The sequence below is a fragment of the Lygodium microphyllum genome, chromosome 13 (genome assembly GCF_053477565.2).
Source record: "Lygodium microphyllum isolate KBCC chromosome 13, Lygodium_microphyllum_v1.1.10, whole genome shotgun sequence".
Taxonomy (NCBI): domain Eukaryota; kingdom Viridiplantae; phylum Streptophyta; class Polypodiopsida; order Schizaeales; family Lygodiaceae; genus Lygodium; species Lygodium microphyllum.
Genome location: NC_141147.1, coordinates 20,342,389 through 20,359,139, shown reverse-complemented (window position 1 = coordinate 20,359,139; position 16,751 = coordinate 20,342,389). Strand labels below are relative to the sequence as shown.

The window sequence follows — 16,751 nt, the reverse complement described above, 5'->3', positions numbered from 1 at the left end:
AATGGTGGAGAGTATGTCTCTCATGAGTTTATAGACTATTGTCTAGATCACGAGCTTCTTCATCAACACACTGTTCCCCATACGCCTTAACAAAATGCCATAGCCGAGCGCAAAAACCGCATGCTCATGAATGTCGCACGTGCAATGCTACTAGTTGCAGGGATTCCTTTAAGCTATTGGGAGGAGACTGTTGCCACATCATGTTATGTCGAGAACCGTCTTCCAAGCCACACTCTCCCTAATGTGGCCCCCTACGAGTGATGGTATGGCACCAAGCCTAATCTTTCAGATTTGCGTGTCTTTGGTAGCCCGTGCTATAGTTACCCCTCCAACAGTTCCCACTGCTGAGTTGGTGCCTCCCACACCTTCCACCCGGCGCGTGATTCCTCGAGCCAGACAATCCTCTTGATCATACAGTCCTATTTTCACTCATCTATGGTATTCAACACACAGTTGTGTGAATAAACCTTCCATTCCTTCCTCCTCACAAAGAGGCTTGTCACGTCTCTCTTCACGCGAATCTTCTCCCCGGTCCACTAGACTACGACCTGTTCAAATCCTTCCTCCCTAGATGGTCAACGAATACCTTCTATCTCTTCGCCTCCTATTCCCTCATCCCTTCCTACCTCGTCTTCCGACTCACCTCCTTCTCTTGCCCAAGGGAGCTCCGACCCAACCCCATCTACTCGTTTCCATAGCCTTGCTGACATTATGGCAGAATCCCATGTTTCTCAAGCTCAGTCATCGATCCTCTTACCCTCTCTAGACTCTGATTATTTTCCTCCTGAAGGTGATGTTCCTGTTCTTGAAGCTCTTGCCTCTCTTGAAGCTGATGCATGGTGGGCCGCGATGGAGGCAGAGATGAAGTCCCTGCGTGCAAACAGTATATGGGTTTTGCAACCCCTTCCTCTCAGGCGCAAGGCAATCACTTGTAAATGGGTTCTTCGAAGGAAATATGCTATTGATGGCTTCGTCTCCCGTTATAAGGCTCGTTTGGTGGCCCGCGAATTCTCTCAAGAGTATGGGGTTGGCTACACTGAGACTTTTTCTCCCACTCTCCGTCTTGCAACCTTCCGTACCTTGTTGGCGATCGGCACACAAGCAGATCTTGGGATGCATCAAATGGATGTCCAGACTGCCATTCTCAATGGTTTTTTGGATGAACATCTTTTTATGGAGCAGTCCCCCTTATTTTGTTGATGAGCAATATCCCACACAAGTTTGTTCATTAAAGCGCTCCATTTATGGGTTGAAGCAGTTCCCTCGCCTATGGAATTCTCGTTTCAATGTCTTCATTCAGCACTGCGGCTTCACTCGATTGACTTCGGATGTCTCTGTGTATCGATGGCATGTTGATGGCGAGATACTCCTACTTGCCCTCTATGTGGATGATATCCTTCTGTTGGCTACTTCAATATCTCATTTGATCTCTATAAAACATGAGTTGACGGTCGCATTCCCCATGACCGATGGGGGGGAAGTTAGTTATTTACTCGGCATGCAGATACGGTGTCATCGTCCCTCAAGAACTTTACATTTAAGTCAATAGAAGTATGCAGAGGATATTATAGCGTGGAACAGGCTTCCTCAAAATCCCGCAAGCACAGCACTATTACCTCAGAATTATAAGCATTTACAAGAAGGCAGATCCCATACAGCAACATGGATTAAATCTTCAGCCTCAACTCACTATAGGAAAATCCTTGGGAACATTCGGTATTTGGTGACTTATACGAGACCCGATCTAGCTTTTCCATCAAGTCTACTATCAAGGTATATACACAATCCTCATGATAAGCACATGGTTGCAGCAAAGAGGTTACTCTTGTACATTGCCAAGACCAAATCACTTGGAATTACTTATGGAGGTCAACCCAACAAGAGAATTGTCTTGGAAGGGTACTGTGATGCTGATTGGGCATAAGATTTGGAGATAAGGCTATCTACAGGTGCATATATTTTTCTCATAGCTGGAGGAGCAGTCTCATGGAGAAGCAAAAGGCAATCAATAGTATCATTTTCCAGTTGTGAGGCAGAGTATAAATCAGCATGTGATGCTACGAGAGAAGCCATTTGGCTTGGTAATTTGTTAAATGAGAAGGGCATTCATGTTCAAAAACCATATTGTATATGGTGTGACAGCACTGCTACAATTGATGCGTCCAAGAAGCCAAAAGAGTCTGAAAAGATGAAACACTTGGATATTCAAGATCACTTCATATAACAAGAAGTTGAAAGTGGAGTACTCATTCTAAATTATGTGCGGACTGATGAGAATGCAGTAGATAGTTTGACAAAGTCATTGTCCAAAGAGAGATTGGACAAATGCAATTCATTGTTAGGACTGGAGAACATTCAAAATTGAAGTTTTGTTTTAAGGGGGGGTGAAGAGATTAATAAGTATTTAAAGCTAAAACTTCATTGAATCAAACGACACGATTGTGTCTAGAAGTCGCAACCCTTCCTATAAGGCGACTCCTCTCTGTGAATATACAGTCTTCTCTTATTAATGCAACATTTATTCTGCTGCTTTTATATGTTGTCTTTGTACGCTGTATTACTGTGAAAGCATATGTTTAATAAAGCGTCTACAGACACACCCTCCCCAAGTCAAGAAGGAAAAGAATGAGTGACCTCACCCTTCACTTTTGAATGCCTCATAACATATTCTAAGGAAATAACACTACTTGTTGACGAGACTGATCCATATTCCCCATATCATCAAACATCCCAAATCCGACAATACTAATCAATGATTAACGAATCAACGAATTTATAATTATAGTACTAATCAAACACTATTGATTATGACCATATTAATGTCATCAAATTCTGATCTCTCTTTAGCTAATTGATGTATAATTTATAAGCTTGCCCTCTTTCAGTTCTATAGCTCCCCATCGATTAATTCCACCTATGTTATTAGATACTTCAAGACCATAAAACCAACTCCCTATGAAGATAAGTCCCATGTGATAACATTTGGCCAGCTTTTACTAATCATCAATAGCATATCATCGAATAAGCTTTTGGATGATATGTCTTTGATATGTTAGTAGTAGACAGGAAGCTAAAGCTTTTGGACGATGACAATCATTGAGTGCATTGGATGGCCACGCTCGAGCGTGTCAACTCGCATGCATTGGATGGCCAAGCTCGAGCATGTCAACAGGCATGCATTAGATGGCCACACTAGAAATTGATCAAAGTTAGGTTATCTATGACTTGAATCAAAGCTCAAGTTAAGGGATCTACAACTCGAGTGAGAGCCAACTAGCCAATTGTTGTCACATAGCTAGAGGATCAGAGCATCAGGTGATTGACGGGGTAGGGTTGTGTAAAACGGACATGTATGTGGGCACTAATTGAGGCAACATGGAGTGTTGCATGTGACAGCTATCTTGATAAAGCCACATGATAGCTATGTTGACATGAGGGAGCCATATGTACTATTGAGTAGGGTGACGTGGGTTGACCAAGTGATTGATTGGCTATTGAGGTTTATAGCATGCTAGCACTCAAGTGGCCATTGGGTGTGGGCTGCTCAAATGGGGTTTGTGGGCTCGGTGGTCGTGAAGCCTATCATTAATGTTTGGTTAGAGGTTGACTATATGACACTCAAGTGCCTATCGCACGTGGGCCATGTGAGAGGCATCTTGAGAGGATAAGTGTGTGGGAAAGCTCTACTGTTGAGGTCATATCAAAGGGCACATGGGACTAGACATCAAGTTGTCAAATTATTGGATTACCTTATGGAGTCTACGTGGAAGGGCTGCCAAGTCATGAGTGACATTTTGAGTCGAGTGGGAATATGAAATCTAGCCAAGTAGCCACAACATCACAATTCCACCCATAATGTATTTGATAAGAGTGATGCTGAAGCTCTTGGAGACGATGGAACATGATAGTGTAGAGCCAAACATTATTTCGATGTTGTATGCTTCACAAGCATGCTCTGATATTGGTCCTACAAGCTTAGGTAAACTTATATATGACAACATTATAAGAAGTCAATTTGAGTCACATATTGCTCTTGAAAACTCCCTTATTGAGATGTATGCCAAATGTGGATATTTAGAAGAGGGATGGAATGTGTTTAATGCATTGTCATATAGGGATATGATACACTAATATATTCAACTTAATGTGGTCATCTTTCCTTCTGCTCTAAAAACCTATGGTAAAGTTGGAGACACATGGCATGAAAAAGTGATGCATGGCATTATTATCAAGGGTAGATTTGACTCGGAGCTTGTTGTTGGTAGTGTCCAAACTTGGAAGCATTTATGAAGCATACAAAGTGTTTGAAATGTTAACAAACAAAATATTACGTCATGGATTGCTATAATTGCAGGTTACAACTTAGTAGGAGGAGCGTCTATGCCTTGGATTTGTTTGAGAAGATGCAAGAGAAAGGTTTAGATCGAGATCAAGTTACTTTTTTCAATGTCCTAAAAGCTTGTGGTAATATGAGTTCCTTGGCATGTCACAAGTGGATACATAAAAAGATTGTTAGGTGTGGCTCTGATACACATTTGATGATTGCCAACCCTCTTGTTGACTTCCCTTGTCAACATGTATGCTAAATTTGAAAGTCTTAGGGAGACATGGTACATTTTTGACACACTAGTGTGTGAAAATGAACTGTTGTGGGGACAATGATTGATGGGTATACACAACATGGATTTAGTCATCTTGTTCTGGAGGTTTCATAAGTTATACCCATAGCTTAGATAATTGTTTCCCTTTTAAATAACAACCTTGTGTTCAAAAAAACATAATGTGACTTCAAAAAATTCATCCAATAAATTTTCCAAGAAAATGTGATGCATGCACAATAAGTTTTCACACAGATTTTGTTTCTAAGAGTGGCAATTATGAGAGTAAGATGTGAATTGATCTTACATGTTAGGTAGCATTTTTGGTGCTCCATTGTTTTGCATTATGGCATTGAGGTTGTCTCATGGCATGTCTCTTCACTTTCTAGCGTAAAAAACTCTTCAATGTAAACCATTGTTTGTATTGTGGCATCGAGGTTGTTTCATGGCATGTTTCTCCTCTTTGTAGTATTGAAAACTCTTCAATGCAAACCCATGTGCATATAGTACAAGAAAACTTTCCATTATACTTAATAATCATGTAGTGAACATTAGTTTGAAATGATGTATAGATTGTTTTGTAAATATCAATGATTCCAAGTGGGAAGCACTATCATCCAAGCATCCATTTTGAATGGTCTCTCTCTCTCTCTCTCTCTCTCTCTCTCTCTCTCTCTCTCTCTCTCTTTGTGGCATCATTAGTTTGAATGCTTAACACATATGGGCATGCATTACTTAACCACAATGTTTGCTTGTAATGTCTAAAGTGCATGTAACAATGGCATGGTTTAATATCACATCATAAACAAGTCTCTCTCTACATAGAATGTTGACTTGTACAACATGAATGGTGAACCACATCATGAGGTTGCACGATTGATATTTGTAGTCTTTTTTACAAGTCTGATGTGGGCCATTTTTTAAGCTCATAAGAAGTTGTGTTGTGATATGTATAGAGAGTATGCATGTGCCTAAGTGAAATGTCTTTACAAAGAACTTGATGATAGGCACCATGGACCTTACATGTGAGTACTTGGGAGACAAGGAATTCTTGGTACTATGTGCTTGGCAGAGCACATTGGATAGTTCATTACAAATGTCACAAGGATAGGCCTTATCCTTCATTGCACATGGATGGTTTTTTGCAATATGAAGGCCTATGAACACCCTATCTCACTCAAGATGCAGTAAAAAATTAGAACCTCCTTTGGTTACTGTTATCTAATTTTTGAGTTTCTTTATGTTTCATGTACACATATGTACTTTTTGTAATGTTAAAACACATGCTAGACCCACCGTTTGCTTGTGACATTGGGTGTGCAATCGGGTGTCTTCATACAATTGAGAGGCTTGCAATGCCATTGATGGAGTTCCCTTTCGAGCTTGTCACAACTATGTTTATCCTATAGGGGTGCCTGAAATTCCTACGAGGTGGTGTAGAGAGAGTGCTATTATTCTATAGGTGATGCCATAGACTTGGAATGCTAGGGGATAATTTATTAAGTGTATTTGGATGGGTCGTGTTTTCATTAGATAGTTACTTGCTACTTTTAATAAGCAATGTGATTATGTCTTGGATTTGTATACTTGGAGTGCAAAGAGATACCCTACTTTAGAAGTAGCATTGCTATCTTTGGACATGTGACTTTGATACCTTTCACTACATTTTAAACATTTCTCTTGTGACTACTATAGCTATGGTTTTGTGTATGTGCATTTCTCTTTTTTGTATGAACACCCTAATATCAAATGAAGTTCTAAGGTTTCCATAGACAGTAATCTTGGACCTTTGCCTTGTGGTTTTACTTATTAAATGTAGATGGCAAACTCTTGGCATGCTTTGAAAAGTAGTACTTGTTCTATAAATTCAACACACAAAACTTCTCCTTCACTTTCATCCAACAATTGTTTGTGATCACTTTAGGTATTTAACCAAACTTGAGATGTGTAAAAATCTCAAGAAATTCACCTTCACAATTACTCATATATATTCCTTCACTCAATGAGGATTTGTGATGGCTCAATGTACATATCTTTGACACAAATTTAACCAAAAGGTTATGACATTTATTTTTAAAAGCTCGGAAAAAACAAAACATTTGCAAAAGCACAAAACTAGAAGCTTACAAATACTAAATCCCTTTTTTGGTCACTTCATGTCTATAGTTTGTATGACTACGAATTAGTAATTGTGCTATGAATGTATGCATACAAACCATGCATGGCATACGATATTTCCATGTGGGGGTATGTTGCGTAAAGAGAATTATATGTAGAATGGCTATTTTGCACGAGAAAGCTCCAAAAAAAGGATTGACTGCAAAAGAATGAAAATGAAAGCTTGCAAAAATAAAATCCCCCAAGATCATGCCTTTATTTTAAACATTCTTTAGTAGATTGCAAGAAAAATAAGAGCATCAAGATTTATGATATCATCCATCGGGTAGTACAAGATAAGTGCTTCCATATTGACAACATAGTTCCTTATCTATCTCCTACCCAATATGATTATAAGTTTGTTTCCACACTCGCATTTGTTAATGTATCACTTCATTTTTTTAAAAGTAAAGTTACAATTCTGCAGTCCCGAGTGTAGTTTAGCCATTTCACTGATAAGTAGCATATACCAATATCATGCACTAATTGATGACTCTTGATTCAGTTATTTCATAACGCACTGCAATATTTCATATATCTTTACACAACTCTTCAACCAAACATGTTTTGGGTAACCACTTTGGCATTTGACCTTGACAAGTAATTTTTCAGCGTGTTTCTTTCCATTGTATATCATATGGAAAGACCTTACCTGAGGTGAGGAAAACAGATGTGAGGGGCAATTGTTCTGCATCCGTATGCACTGTGTGAGGGCACGGTTAAAAAGAGGCTAGAAGGGGGAAAAGGGAGCATGCAACCCTGGTCCATCTACATGTTCCAGAAAACCTACTAAAAAATATAGAACAAGTAAAAGGACTAGTATCTATAGAGGCTACAAGGAAAGAAAAGTGCACAGAACCTCAATCTACCAACATGCTCCACCAAAACTATGAATGAATAACTGAACAACAAAACAAGTTCTACCTGCCATAAATGACTAAGCACTGATGGCAGAACCAATAGAACAAGACTAACCCATGTGGATTCTTACCTTCAAGCATTATTTCCTCATTTAACCCATACTCCTATCTGTATTAAACCTGCTTGATGCCTAGGAACTTCAGTCTTCAACCCAACTATGGAAAGCCCCAAGCAAGCGTTTGCTGCAGCATGATTTTGATCATTCGTAGGTAATACAAGGGCTTACCGATGGCCATTATTCCAATAAAATATGTACATTGAGGCTGCGCATCATTCCCCCATAACCTGTGGCTGGCTGCATGCAATTTTTACCTGTACAGGCACTCTCTCTCTTTATCCCAGAAGCCTACCTCCACTGTAAATGACTACTCTTTACTTTGAAGTATCATTAGATAGCTGAACACAATTGTCCAAACCCAATTTTCACTGTTCCCTGAGGATACATGCAAACAATCTTCCCTAGGGATGTGTCCATGAATAGTCATCTTTGAGAATTTGGATCAGTGGGCAGCTTCCTCCACTGATCCAGCAAACTGAGTGCATCGAATCTCCCAAAAATAATGCACGTCATGGCTCCAAAAGCACTACCATAAGGACAATAAATCCAACAACTGTGCAGATAAGGGCCTGCAATAAGTTTTGCATAGGTCAACAGGACATCTAAATGCAACCAACTCAATGACAATACACTGTTAATGCAAAATACAATGTCTAACATTTTTAAAACAAGGTGATGTGATCACAAGGACCTATGAAGATAAGAGAAGAGGCTAGTCCTACAGCTTACTGAAGGCGAAGGCATAAACTGAAAGTGAACATCAAAGATAATAACTAGATGGGAAATTTTTCTACACAATGCATTAAGGCTCTAACGTCTGGGATAAAAATTTATTTGAAAGAATTAATAAAAGACATTGTTACCAAATCTCGAGTTAGTGAAAACAGTAAGACTCGTATTAAAACCCCTTCAAAACTTTGTCTGGTGTATTTAGTTTAGCAGTTTATTAATCAACTTAGATGAATGTGCATACATGTTCAAGTTGTGTGTGTGTATTTGTCTGTGTTACAACAAAGCAGAAGCAATATGAGGTAGAATCAAAATAATAACCATGCATTAAATTGTTCGGGGTTCATATTTTGATAGCATAAGAGAAGCTCATTCTTGTGTGTGGCAAAGAGTGGCTCTTTTCTTCTTCTTCTTCTTCTTGTTTTTGCTAGCTTGAGCTTGTGCTTGAGAGAGGGAGTGTGAGTGTGAGGGAGTGAGTGTGTGAGGGTGAGGGACCCCGGAGGAGAAGCTCTCCATATTCTCCTCTCTTCTTCTCTTCTCTTCTCTTCTCTTCTCTTGTCTTGCTTGTGGCAATGGAGCTTGGAGCGTGGAGCTTGAGGATGAAGCTTGCTTGAAGCTTGCACTTGAATCGTAGAGCTACCAGAGTGCGCGGGAGAGGAGGTAACTCGATCAGCATAGAGGTAAGCTCACTATACCCGTAGATATGGATGGCGTGTTAGCTATGTGAGAGGTAGCCATTAGTGCTCGGCTTGGAACGCTTGAAACAATAAGCAGTCTGTGGGTCTTGGCGGTTGAGCGTGAGCTCCCATGTTTTGGTTCTGTTGCTGGGACCAACGGATTCAAGCCTTGAGCGCTTGCGCGCTTCGAATCGAGTATCGAAGTAAGGGTTTTCCCCGAACTGGTGCTTGAGGTAGATAGGTAGAAAGCGAGGGAATTTGAAGAGGTACTTGATCTCCTTAACAAGTAGGTTTTTGGTTTTTGGACTTGGGAAAGCATAATTGGAGTAGTGTAGATATTTCCCTTATGATTTTTTCTTGCATCTAGGAAGGATAGGAGCAAAACATTGGAGCACACAATAGGGTTTTTTGTTGCTGTATAACAGGCTAAAACAGGGAAAAGAAGGGCAAAAAATGAAAATTTGGGTTAAATGTTAGTAAGGGAAGCAAGACTAAGGTGAGTACAGGCCTAGGCAGGGTGATAAAGGGCCAAGAGTGGCAAGAAAGGCCGCATTTTGCATTGCAGTGTTTCATGAAAGTTGGGCCCTGCACAAGCATAGATCCTCACTTGTAAAACAACAACCAAAAGCCCATGCCCGAACAAAGACAAACAGAGACCCTAGAACCTTAATGGGCCAATCTAGCCAACAAGGGAAAAAAGGCCACACCGCAAAAACATGTATGTGTTGCATTTGGACTACATCTAGTCAAAGCGGAAAGCAACAACATCAAGCTACAACTGCAAGGATGACTAGATATAACAGTCCTGAACGATAGATGCACCTTGAGTAGCACTGCACAGACGATCCAAGACATCAGTGGAGAATCCACATCTGGTCGTGCAGTTGGGGACTCAAGGGCATTTGTCAAAAGGCTTAAATTTACAAGCCAAGACTCGGAAGACGAAGACATAGAACCACCTGCTTATCTTAGGGTCAAACTCACCGCAAAAAGGGAGCATTGTGTCGACGCTCTGATCGACCAAGGAGCTGTTTTGAATATCTTGACCTATGAAGCATGGACTCTACTAGGCCAACCAGAGCTCACACAGACTAATGCAACTCTTAGTCCTTACAGGAGATACTCCCAAACACTTATGGGGAAGTGCAAAATCCTTGTAACCATTGAAACGGAAATCTTGTCTATCCTATTCCATGTCTCTCTAAATAGTGCTAATTGTGGAAAGGAAACCCTCCTCGGAAGATCCTTCAAAAGGGCGACCAAGTGTGAGGCCGATTATGTAGCACAAAGGATACACTTGACACTACCGGGTGTGAGGATAGTCACAACCTTTAGCAAGGGTGACCTCATTGAACCTCGAGGGAAAGGCAAGGAAGGTGCTGATATAACAAGCAAGCCTAGTCAATGAGAGCAAGGACCTATTGAAAGAGTTGATACAAGCACAGGTTGAACAACGAGAACCAGTGAGTGAGGCCATGCTTGAAGCAAGGAGGTTAGGAGGCAATGACAAGGATGGGCTTTGGACTTACAAATGTCATAGAAAACCACAAAAGAAGCCCAAGCCTTATAGACGAAGGTATCGAAGAAGAGTTAGCACAATGCTGCGATGGATATTCAAAGCGTTGCTATGTGCTCAAGGGTATTATACAGGTAATCGATGAATTTGGATACCAAAACACCCTGTTAAACCTCCTCTATCAGCTAAAGGCCAGACCGTATCAAGAGCAAAGAAGCGCAGGAGGAAATCTAAACAAAAATCCAAGTCTCAAGTAAAAAACATTGGAGTGACTGAGCCCCTCATGATCGAAATCAAGAAACCAAACGGGACTATGCGAAGGGTAGATCCTCAACCTAGCGTGCTTGACGAGCAGAAATTAGATGTAATCGTTGAGGGTAAGAAAAAACCACTATGCGAAGGGTAGATCCTCAGCCTAGCGTGCTTGACGAGTAGAAATTAGATGTAATCGTTAAGGGTAAGAAAAAACCACTAGTGCCGGAGGAGCCTTTGATTTCCCAAGAGGATAACAAGCATCATAGGCACAACATTGCTCATGGCAAGGTTAAATACTCAACAAAGCAAATGGCAAAATCATCTAACAGCCACGAGCAAATCTTTCAGCCAGCGTCAAAGCCACTTAGGAGTCCCAAGTCTTCTACACCCTCTTCCCCTAAACGGACACAGGAAGCACAACAACAATCGTCAAGTGCAACTGCTCAATCCCAATCTCTATCTCCATCTAAGCTTCCAAATGTCTAAGAGGTGGGACATGACACCACCTGTAGCTCTCGACCCAAGGATATGCCTGTGCAATCTATTGTGACTAGATCAACCGAGGCTCAATCTGCACAAGTGAATGCTCAAAGGGCAACAAAAGACACAACCACTTCCGATCTGCCTGAGGACCTGACACTGCAATCTACTAACAGTAGCCAGTCCACTGAAATAGCTGCTACTACTTCCAATCAGGGATCACAGCAGTCACAACCCTTGGCCGTAACAATGCCCCTTGCGGAACGTGTCCTTAGCAGTTCACCTGTGGAGGAGGTACCACAACCAACATCCTTGACAACTCTAGCACTTCCAAAGCACCTAAAGCCTAGGCTTGAGGAGAAACCTCTCAAAGATGTGGCATGGCCAAGGAGATCGTGCATCCAACCAATCAACCTAGCAAGGCTGTTCAGCAGGTCGTAGCTAAGTCCCATGAGAGGACACTAGAGAAAGAGAGTGCTAAGGCCCAACCAAGCACATCAACGATTGACCTAGTTCAGGGTCTTGAGTCCTTAAAGGAGACGCCGCAATTGCCCAAGAAAAAGAGGACAAAATAGCAAAAACAACGACAATTGCAGGTGGTTGTAGGCACCAAGAAGATTGAGACCAAGAGCGCTGAAGAGCTGAGGAATAAAGCATCGAGTCCATCCACCAATGAACCCATTGATGTCTCTCCTAATAGCGGTGAAACCTCAGACACATCCGTGTGTTTTGAAAAATTGAAGCAGCTGTTACCATCAACGGTTGCTTGCAACCCTCAATCCACCGACAACAGAACTCACATATTGACCAATCAAGAGTGGATACAACACTGTCACAACAGGGTGACGAGATTATATCAGTCACATCTGAGAAGAACCATGACACAATAGTAGCAAAACCTCAGGAAAAATGCGCAAACCTCAAGAATATAAGTAATTCTAGCATCGACCAACCTTGCTCATCTAGGTCTGATCCCCTAGCTGTGCTAAAGCCTAGGGAAACTTCTAGAACCTTGCATGAGATAGCAACTGAGCAAGCCCTCATTGAACATAACAGTATCGCAGAATGCTTAACCGGGTTGGATGCTAAACTCAAAGTATTTGCACGTGTCTACATCCTTGCAGACATGGGCACATTCCCCAGGGGGTAGCTAAAAGAAAACTTGCCATTTTACCTATCCTAGAAAGAGCAAGAACATCTTGACGAGCACTATGACAGGCTCCTGCATGAATGCATGCGACTCATCTCTGACGAGGAAGTTCACAAACTACGCTTAACTGTGATATTCAATGATGTGCTCTCCCAACCAAATCTCTTAGAGATAGAGCAACTAAAGCGACAATCAGAGAAACGAAATCAATTTGAAAAACATTGGTTTGAAAACCGTGTTACAATGGCCGAACTAGGAGCCCAAATTATGACGGTCTCAGAGGAGCAATTGGCCAAATGGCGGTCTCAAAGAGACCCAACCTATGTGGTGCCGACTTTCTTTTGAGTACGGACTGCCATTCGGGGCAGGGACTTAGCCGGAACTAGCCAAGAGAACTCTCTGGCTGATAAGGTTCTCACTGAGGAGGAATTACATGTTGCTGGTAGACTCGGACAAGGTACCATGCTACTCAATGTTGCAAAATATCTATTGTTATCGAGTAAGCTGCCACGAGTACTGGATACGTGTGCCACACTCCAGTACAATTCTGAATTCTACAATTGGTTTTTATCCTCACGAAGTGACAAGGATTCGTAAATATGCACATAAATAAACAATGAGTTTTGTGACAGTGTATAGATAATACCAACACATACAAGCAGTGTTAGTCAAGAGCAGGGAGATGAGTTTGGGTTTGACATGCTGAGCTTCTCAGGTCCTCCTCTCACCACACATCTAGAAGTCGTGTGACCGTTCACGCCTCCGGGTAAAGGGAAGATAGTTCTCATTACCAACATAGGAAGCCCTGACCAACATCTCTGACGGCGTAGACGGGGCGCCGCTCCCTTCTATATGCATTTTCCCTTTTCAGTCTATCTGTTTGGAAACGAGCCCTGCTCTACTCCATCACAACCAATCTATGCAACTTAGCCTAAGCCAAGATCTGCTACTGGTTGAAATCCACTCCACATTTGAGGCAGGACGAATATCATCATAAGGGTCATCCCTCTACAATGAATACTGCATGCCTCGCCCCACTCCTCCTCCTTATATACGCTTGATAATCCACTGTTTAATCCCTTTCATGTAAATAATTCTATCATGCCTCAAAGCCTAACCTTGATTCACATTTTGCAGATTTCCCCACAGTAGCTGTCATGGAGCACACAATGCAGCTGGCATGCAAAGCAGCTCTCTTCCGTAGAAGGGAGCATAAGGCACAAGCGCCTCCACCAGAGCGATATGTGCCTACCCTTAAGAGGTACACACAAAAAAGAGGCCCTAAGCGACACCGTCCCGGACGTAGGCCAAAGACTTCCCAGGCCAAGAGAACAAAGGCTCAAGGGAATGCCTGGGGGGTGGCAACCCCTGCCGTGCAGGCCCTCCCCAGACACTCTGGCACCACGTGCTCAAAAGAAGATAGGGAAGCTAAAAACAAGAAGGAATTTGATGAGATATTTAAAAGCATTCTTGAAACGGTAGCGGCTATGGACTACACCATTTGGGTCCCAGCCGATATCTTCCTTGCCCAGCCTGACAGGAGCCCACCACCAACATAGCCCTAGTCGCCCGATCACCCAATTCCACCCCGCCTCATAAGAATGGAATAGGCCCTATGATTGTATAAGCTGCTTGCCAAGTGCTACCTGGCCATGACGTTTTGTCTTTAGATAGTTAAATGGGAACAGGTTCCCCAACTGTACAAACCTTCCAATCTACGTTTAATATATTTCACGCCTTTAGCAAAAGAAAAAGATAATCAAGCACAGGTGATATATATCTAAGTCAACACCATGAAATTCAGATAAGTGATGTCTCTTTGCATTGCACTTGTTCATTATAGTTGAGGCATATGATGTGCATGTACTCTCACGAGTTGTCAAGTGAATGCAGGACAACACAAGTCTCTATACGAAAGCGTTCAATATCTAAGATGCTATAAGACCACCAACCCCACAAAGAGACATCACAGAAAAAGCAACAGAAATACCAAGAACAAAGAGCCTCGATGGAAGCCACACTGCTGAAAGTGAGAATCGTCCTTGCAGACCGTCCATATCGCATGGCCCAAAGCATACGCTCTCTTTCTAGGTCAAGCTCTATATTTGGCTCATGGCAGTTGTTACCTCAATTGTACCGACATCGTGTATCACAAAGAGAGTTGCAAAATCTCAAGTGTATCTCCCCATCTCAACAATTGTTTCTCTAGCAACGAGGCTAGGGCACAATCATCGCTGTAATATCCATGTCCTGAGCCTTCGAATCTCAACATTTCCCAACCCGTTAAAAGGCTCATAGCCTCAACATATTGCAATGCTTATATTCATGCAAGTCCAAAAAAAGAAAAAAAAAGGGAAAAGGAAAAAGAAAAAGAAAAGACAAGAACAAGAAAAAGTAAAAGTAAAGAAAAGAAAAAAAAAGAAAAGAAAAGATAAGAAGCACCTACGATCACAACACAACACCTAGGGGTTCCTCAAATTAGGTATGTCCAGTGACCTTGGTCGGCTGACTCCGTCCCTAGTCCCCTAGCCCTTTAGCATCACCCACAATTGTTCAAGGCACATCAAGGGTAGGACATACCTAGGGAGCTCGTCTCGCCTATGGTTAGACCTGTCACCCTGACTCATTTGCACAATTCCCTCTTGCACTCTGTCTTAATACCATTGCAATCGATCGCGGTAAGCATTACACGAATGGCCATGAAAAGTACACCATACTCATTGAGCAAGTCCAATAGCTACCAACTACCGAAAGTGCGGTGTCCCTGTGTTCAATTATGCTGCGTCGTGCTGTCACAATGCAAAGGATGCTTCATACACGTTCCTGTTTACTTCTCCTCAACAAGGACAACTTTGCTTCATCACATGTTGTTATGAGGAACCAGACCCGTGGTCTTCTAACTACGTAATATCTAAGTATATACGAGCACTCACATAATATCTGCACCAAAATATGTATATAGTTTGGGTCCTCAAGTGTAGGACATTACTCTCAGCATGCTTAGAGTTCAACTTGTCTCCCAAACTAATCAAACTATGTCTTGTGCACGATAAGAAGACTAGCACTACCCTGGGGAGAGCCACATATGAGAGGCTTTCAATTGCGGGTATTGCAAACTCCAACAAAAGTACCATCAGCTCTTCATCAACACTCAACTCTGAATTCTTATCCTTTATCATCATGCAATCCCACCAACGAATCGTCGCCCCCGTCCTAGAATCCCTAGAACATCAACACTTGTGCCAACCCCATGAGTGCACCTCCCAACAAAAGCCAGCCCTATCCCCCACTTCAACAACCCTATCACCAACCACTTAGGCCAACAACGTGCCCCTAAAAACCTTCCTCCGCATCGCCACAAAAACTCCTCCAAGGCCAACCACAGCAGTCCCTTCCACCCATGTATTCGGTGCATGCCAAAGCCTATTGCCTACGACGGTGAGTGCCATGGGACTGGCACTCGTCTAGGAGGGGGTAATGTTAATCCTCAGATGAACAAGGTGAAAAATCCGGAAAATCTAAAGCAGAAGACAAAGGCTAAGGCAAAAGTAAACGGAAGACGAAGGCACGCCAAGAAAAATATGGAAACACAAGAAGTGCAGAAAAGTCCTAAATAAAGAAAAAAGGCGCACAAAAAAAGTGCAAGTAAATACTTTTGTAAAAGAGCGCAAGCGCATCATGATTTAATTTAAAGAGCGCCAGGCTTTCACCCGTGCAATTTGTAAAGATAGATGGGCGGTAGGAAGGAAGCTAGGAAGGTAGGAGGACAATGGGAAAAAGGGCTTAGGCCACGGCCGACCATGTAAAAAAGGGGATAAGGGGATGACCGCCCAAAAGGGATTTAGGGTTTTATATATAAAGTTGAAAAGTGAATGAGAAGCTCATTCTTGTGTGTGGCAAAAAGTAACTCTCTTCTTTTTCTTCTTCTTCTTCTTCTTGCTAGCTTGAGCTTGTGTTTGAGAGAGGGAGTGTAAGAGTGTGAGGGAGTAAGTGTGTGAGGGTGAGGGACCACGGAGGAGAAGCTCTCCATCTTCTCCTCTCTTCTTCTATTCTCTTCTCTTCTCTTCTCGTCTTGCTCATGGCAATGGAGCTTGGAGTGTGGAGCTTGAGGATGAAGCTTGCACTTGGATCGTGGAGCTATCAGAGTGCATAGGAGAGGAGGTAACTCGATCGGCATGGAGGTAAGTTCACTACACCCGTAGATATGGAT

The 16,751-nt window shown here is 42.2% G+C and overlaps 1 protein-coding gene across 3 annotated transcripts in view; it reads right to left on the bottom strand.

The window, feature by feature from the left end:
* Positions 1-7,062: 7,062 nt before the first annotated feature.
* The window catches only part of LOC148026398 (large ribosomal subunit protein eL20z-like), a 98,309-nt gene continuing 88,620 nt past the window's right edge, over positions 7,063-16,751 (bottom strand). Inside the window, exons 5-6 of one of the 3 annotated variants that reach the window (XR_015692769.1) lie at positions 7,747-8,303; positions 7,097-7,541 (exon numbers count right to left, since the gene is read on the bottom strand). Coding sequence is in view for 2 of the 3 variants with exons in the window: in XM_087690442.1 (XP_087546568.1) it covers positions 8,244-8,303 (60 nt within the window). In the remaining variant the exon portion in view is untranslated. The other 2 variants (XM_087690444.1, XM_087690442.1) reach the window with 2 other exon arrangements.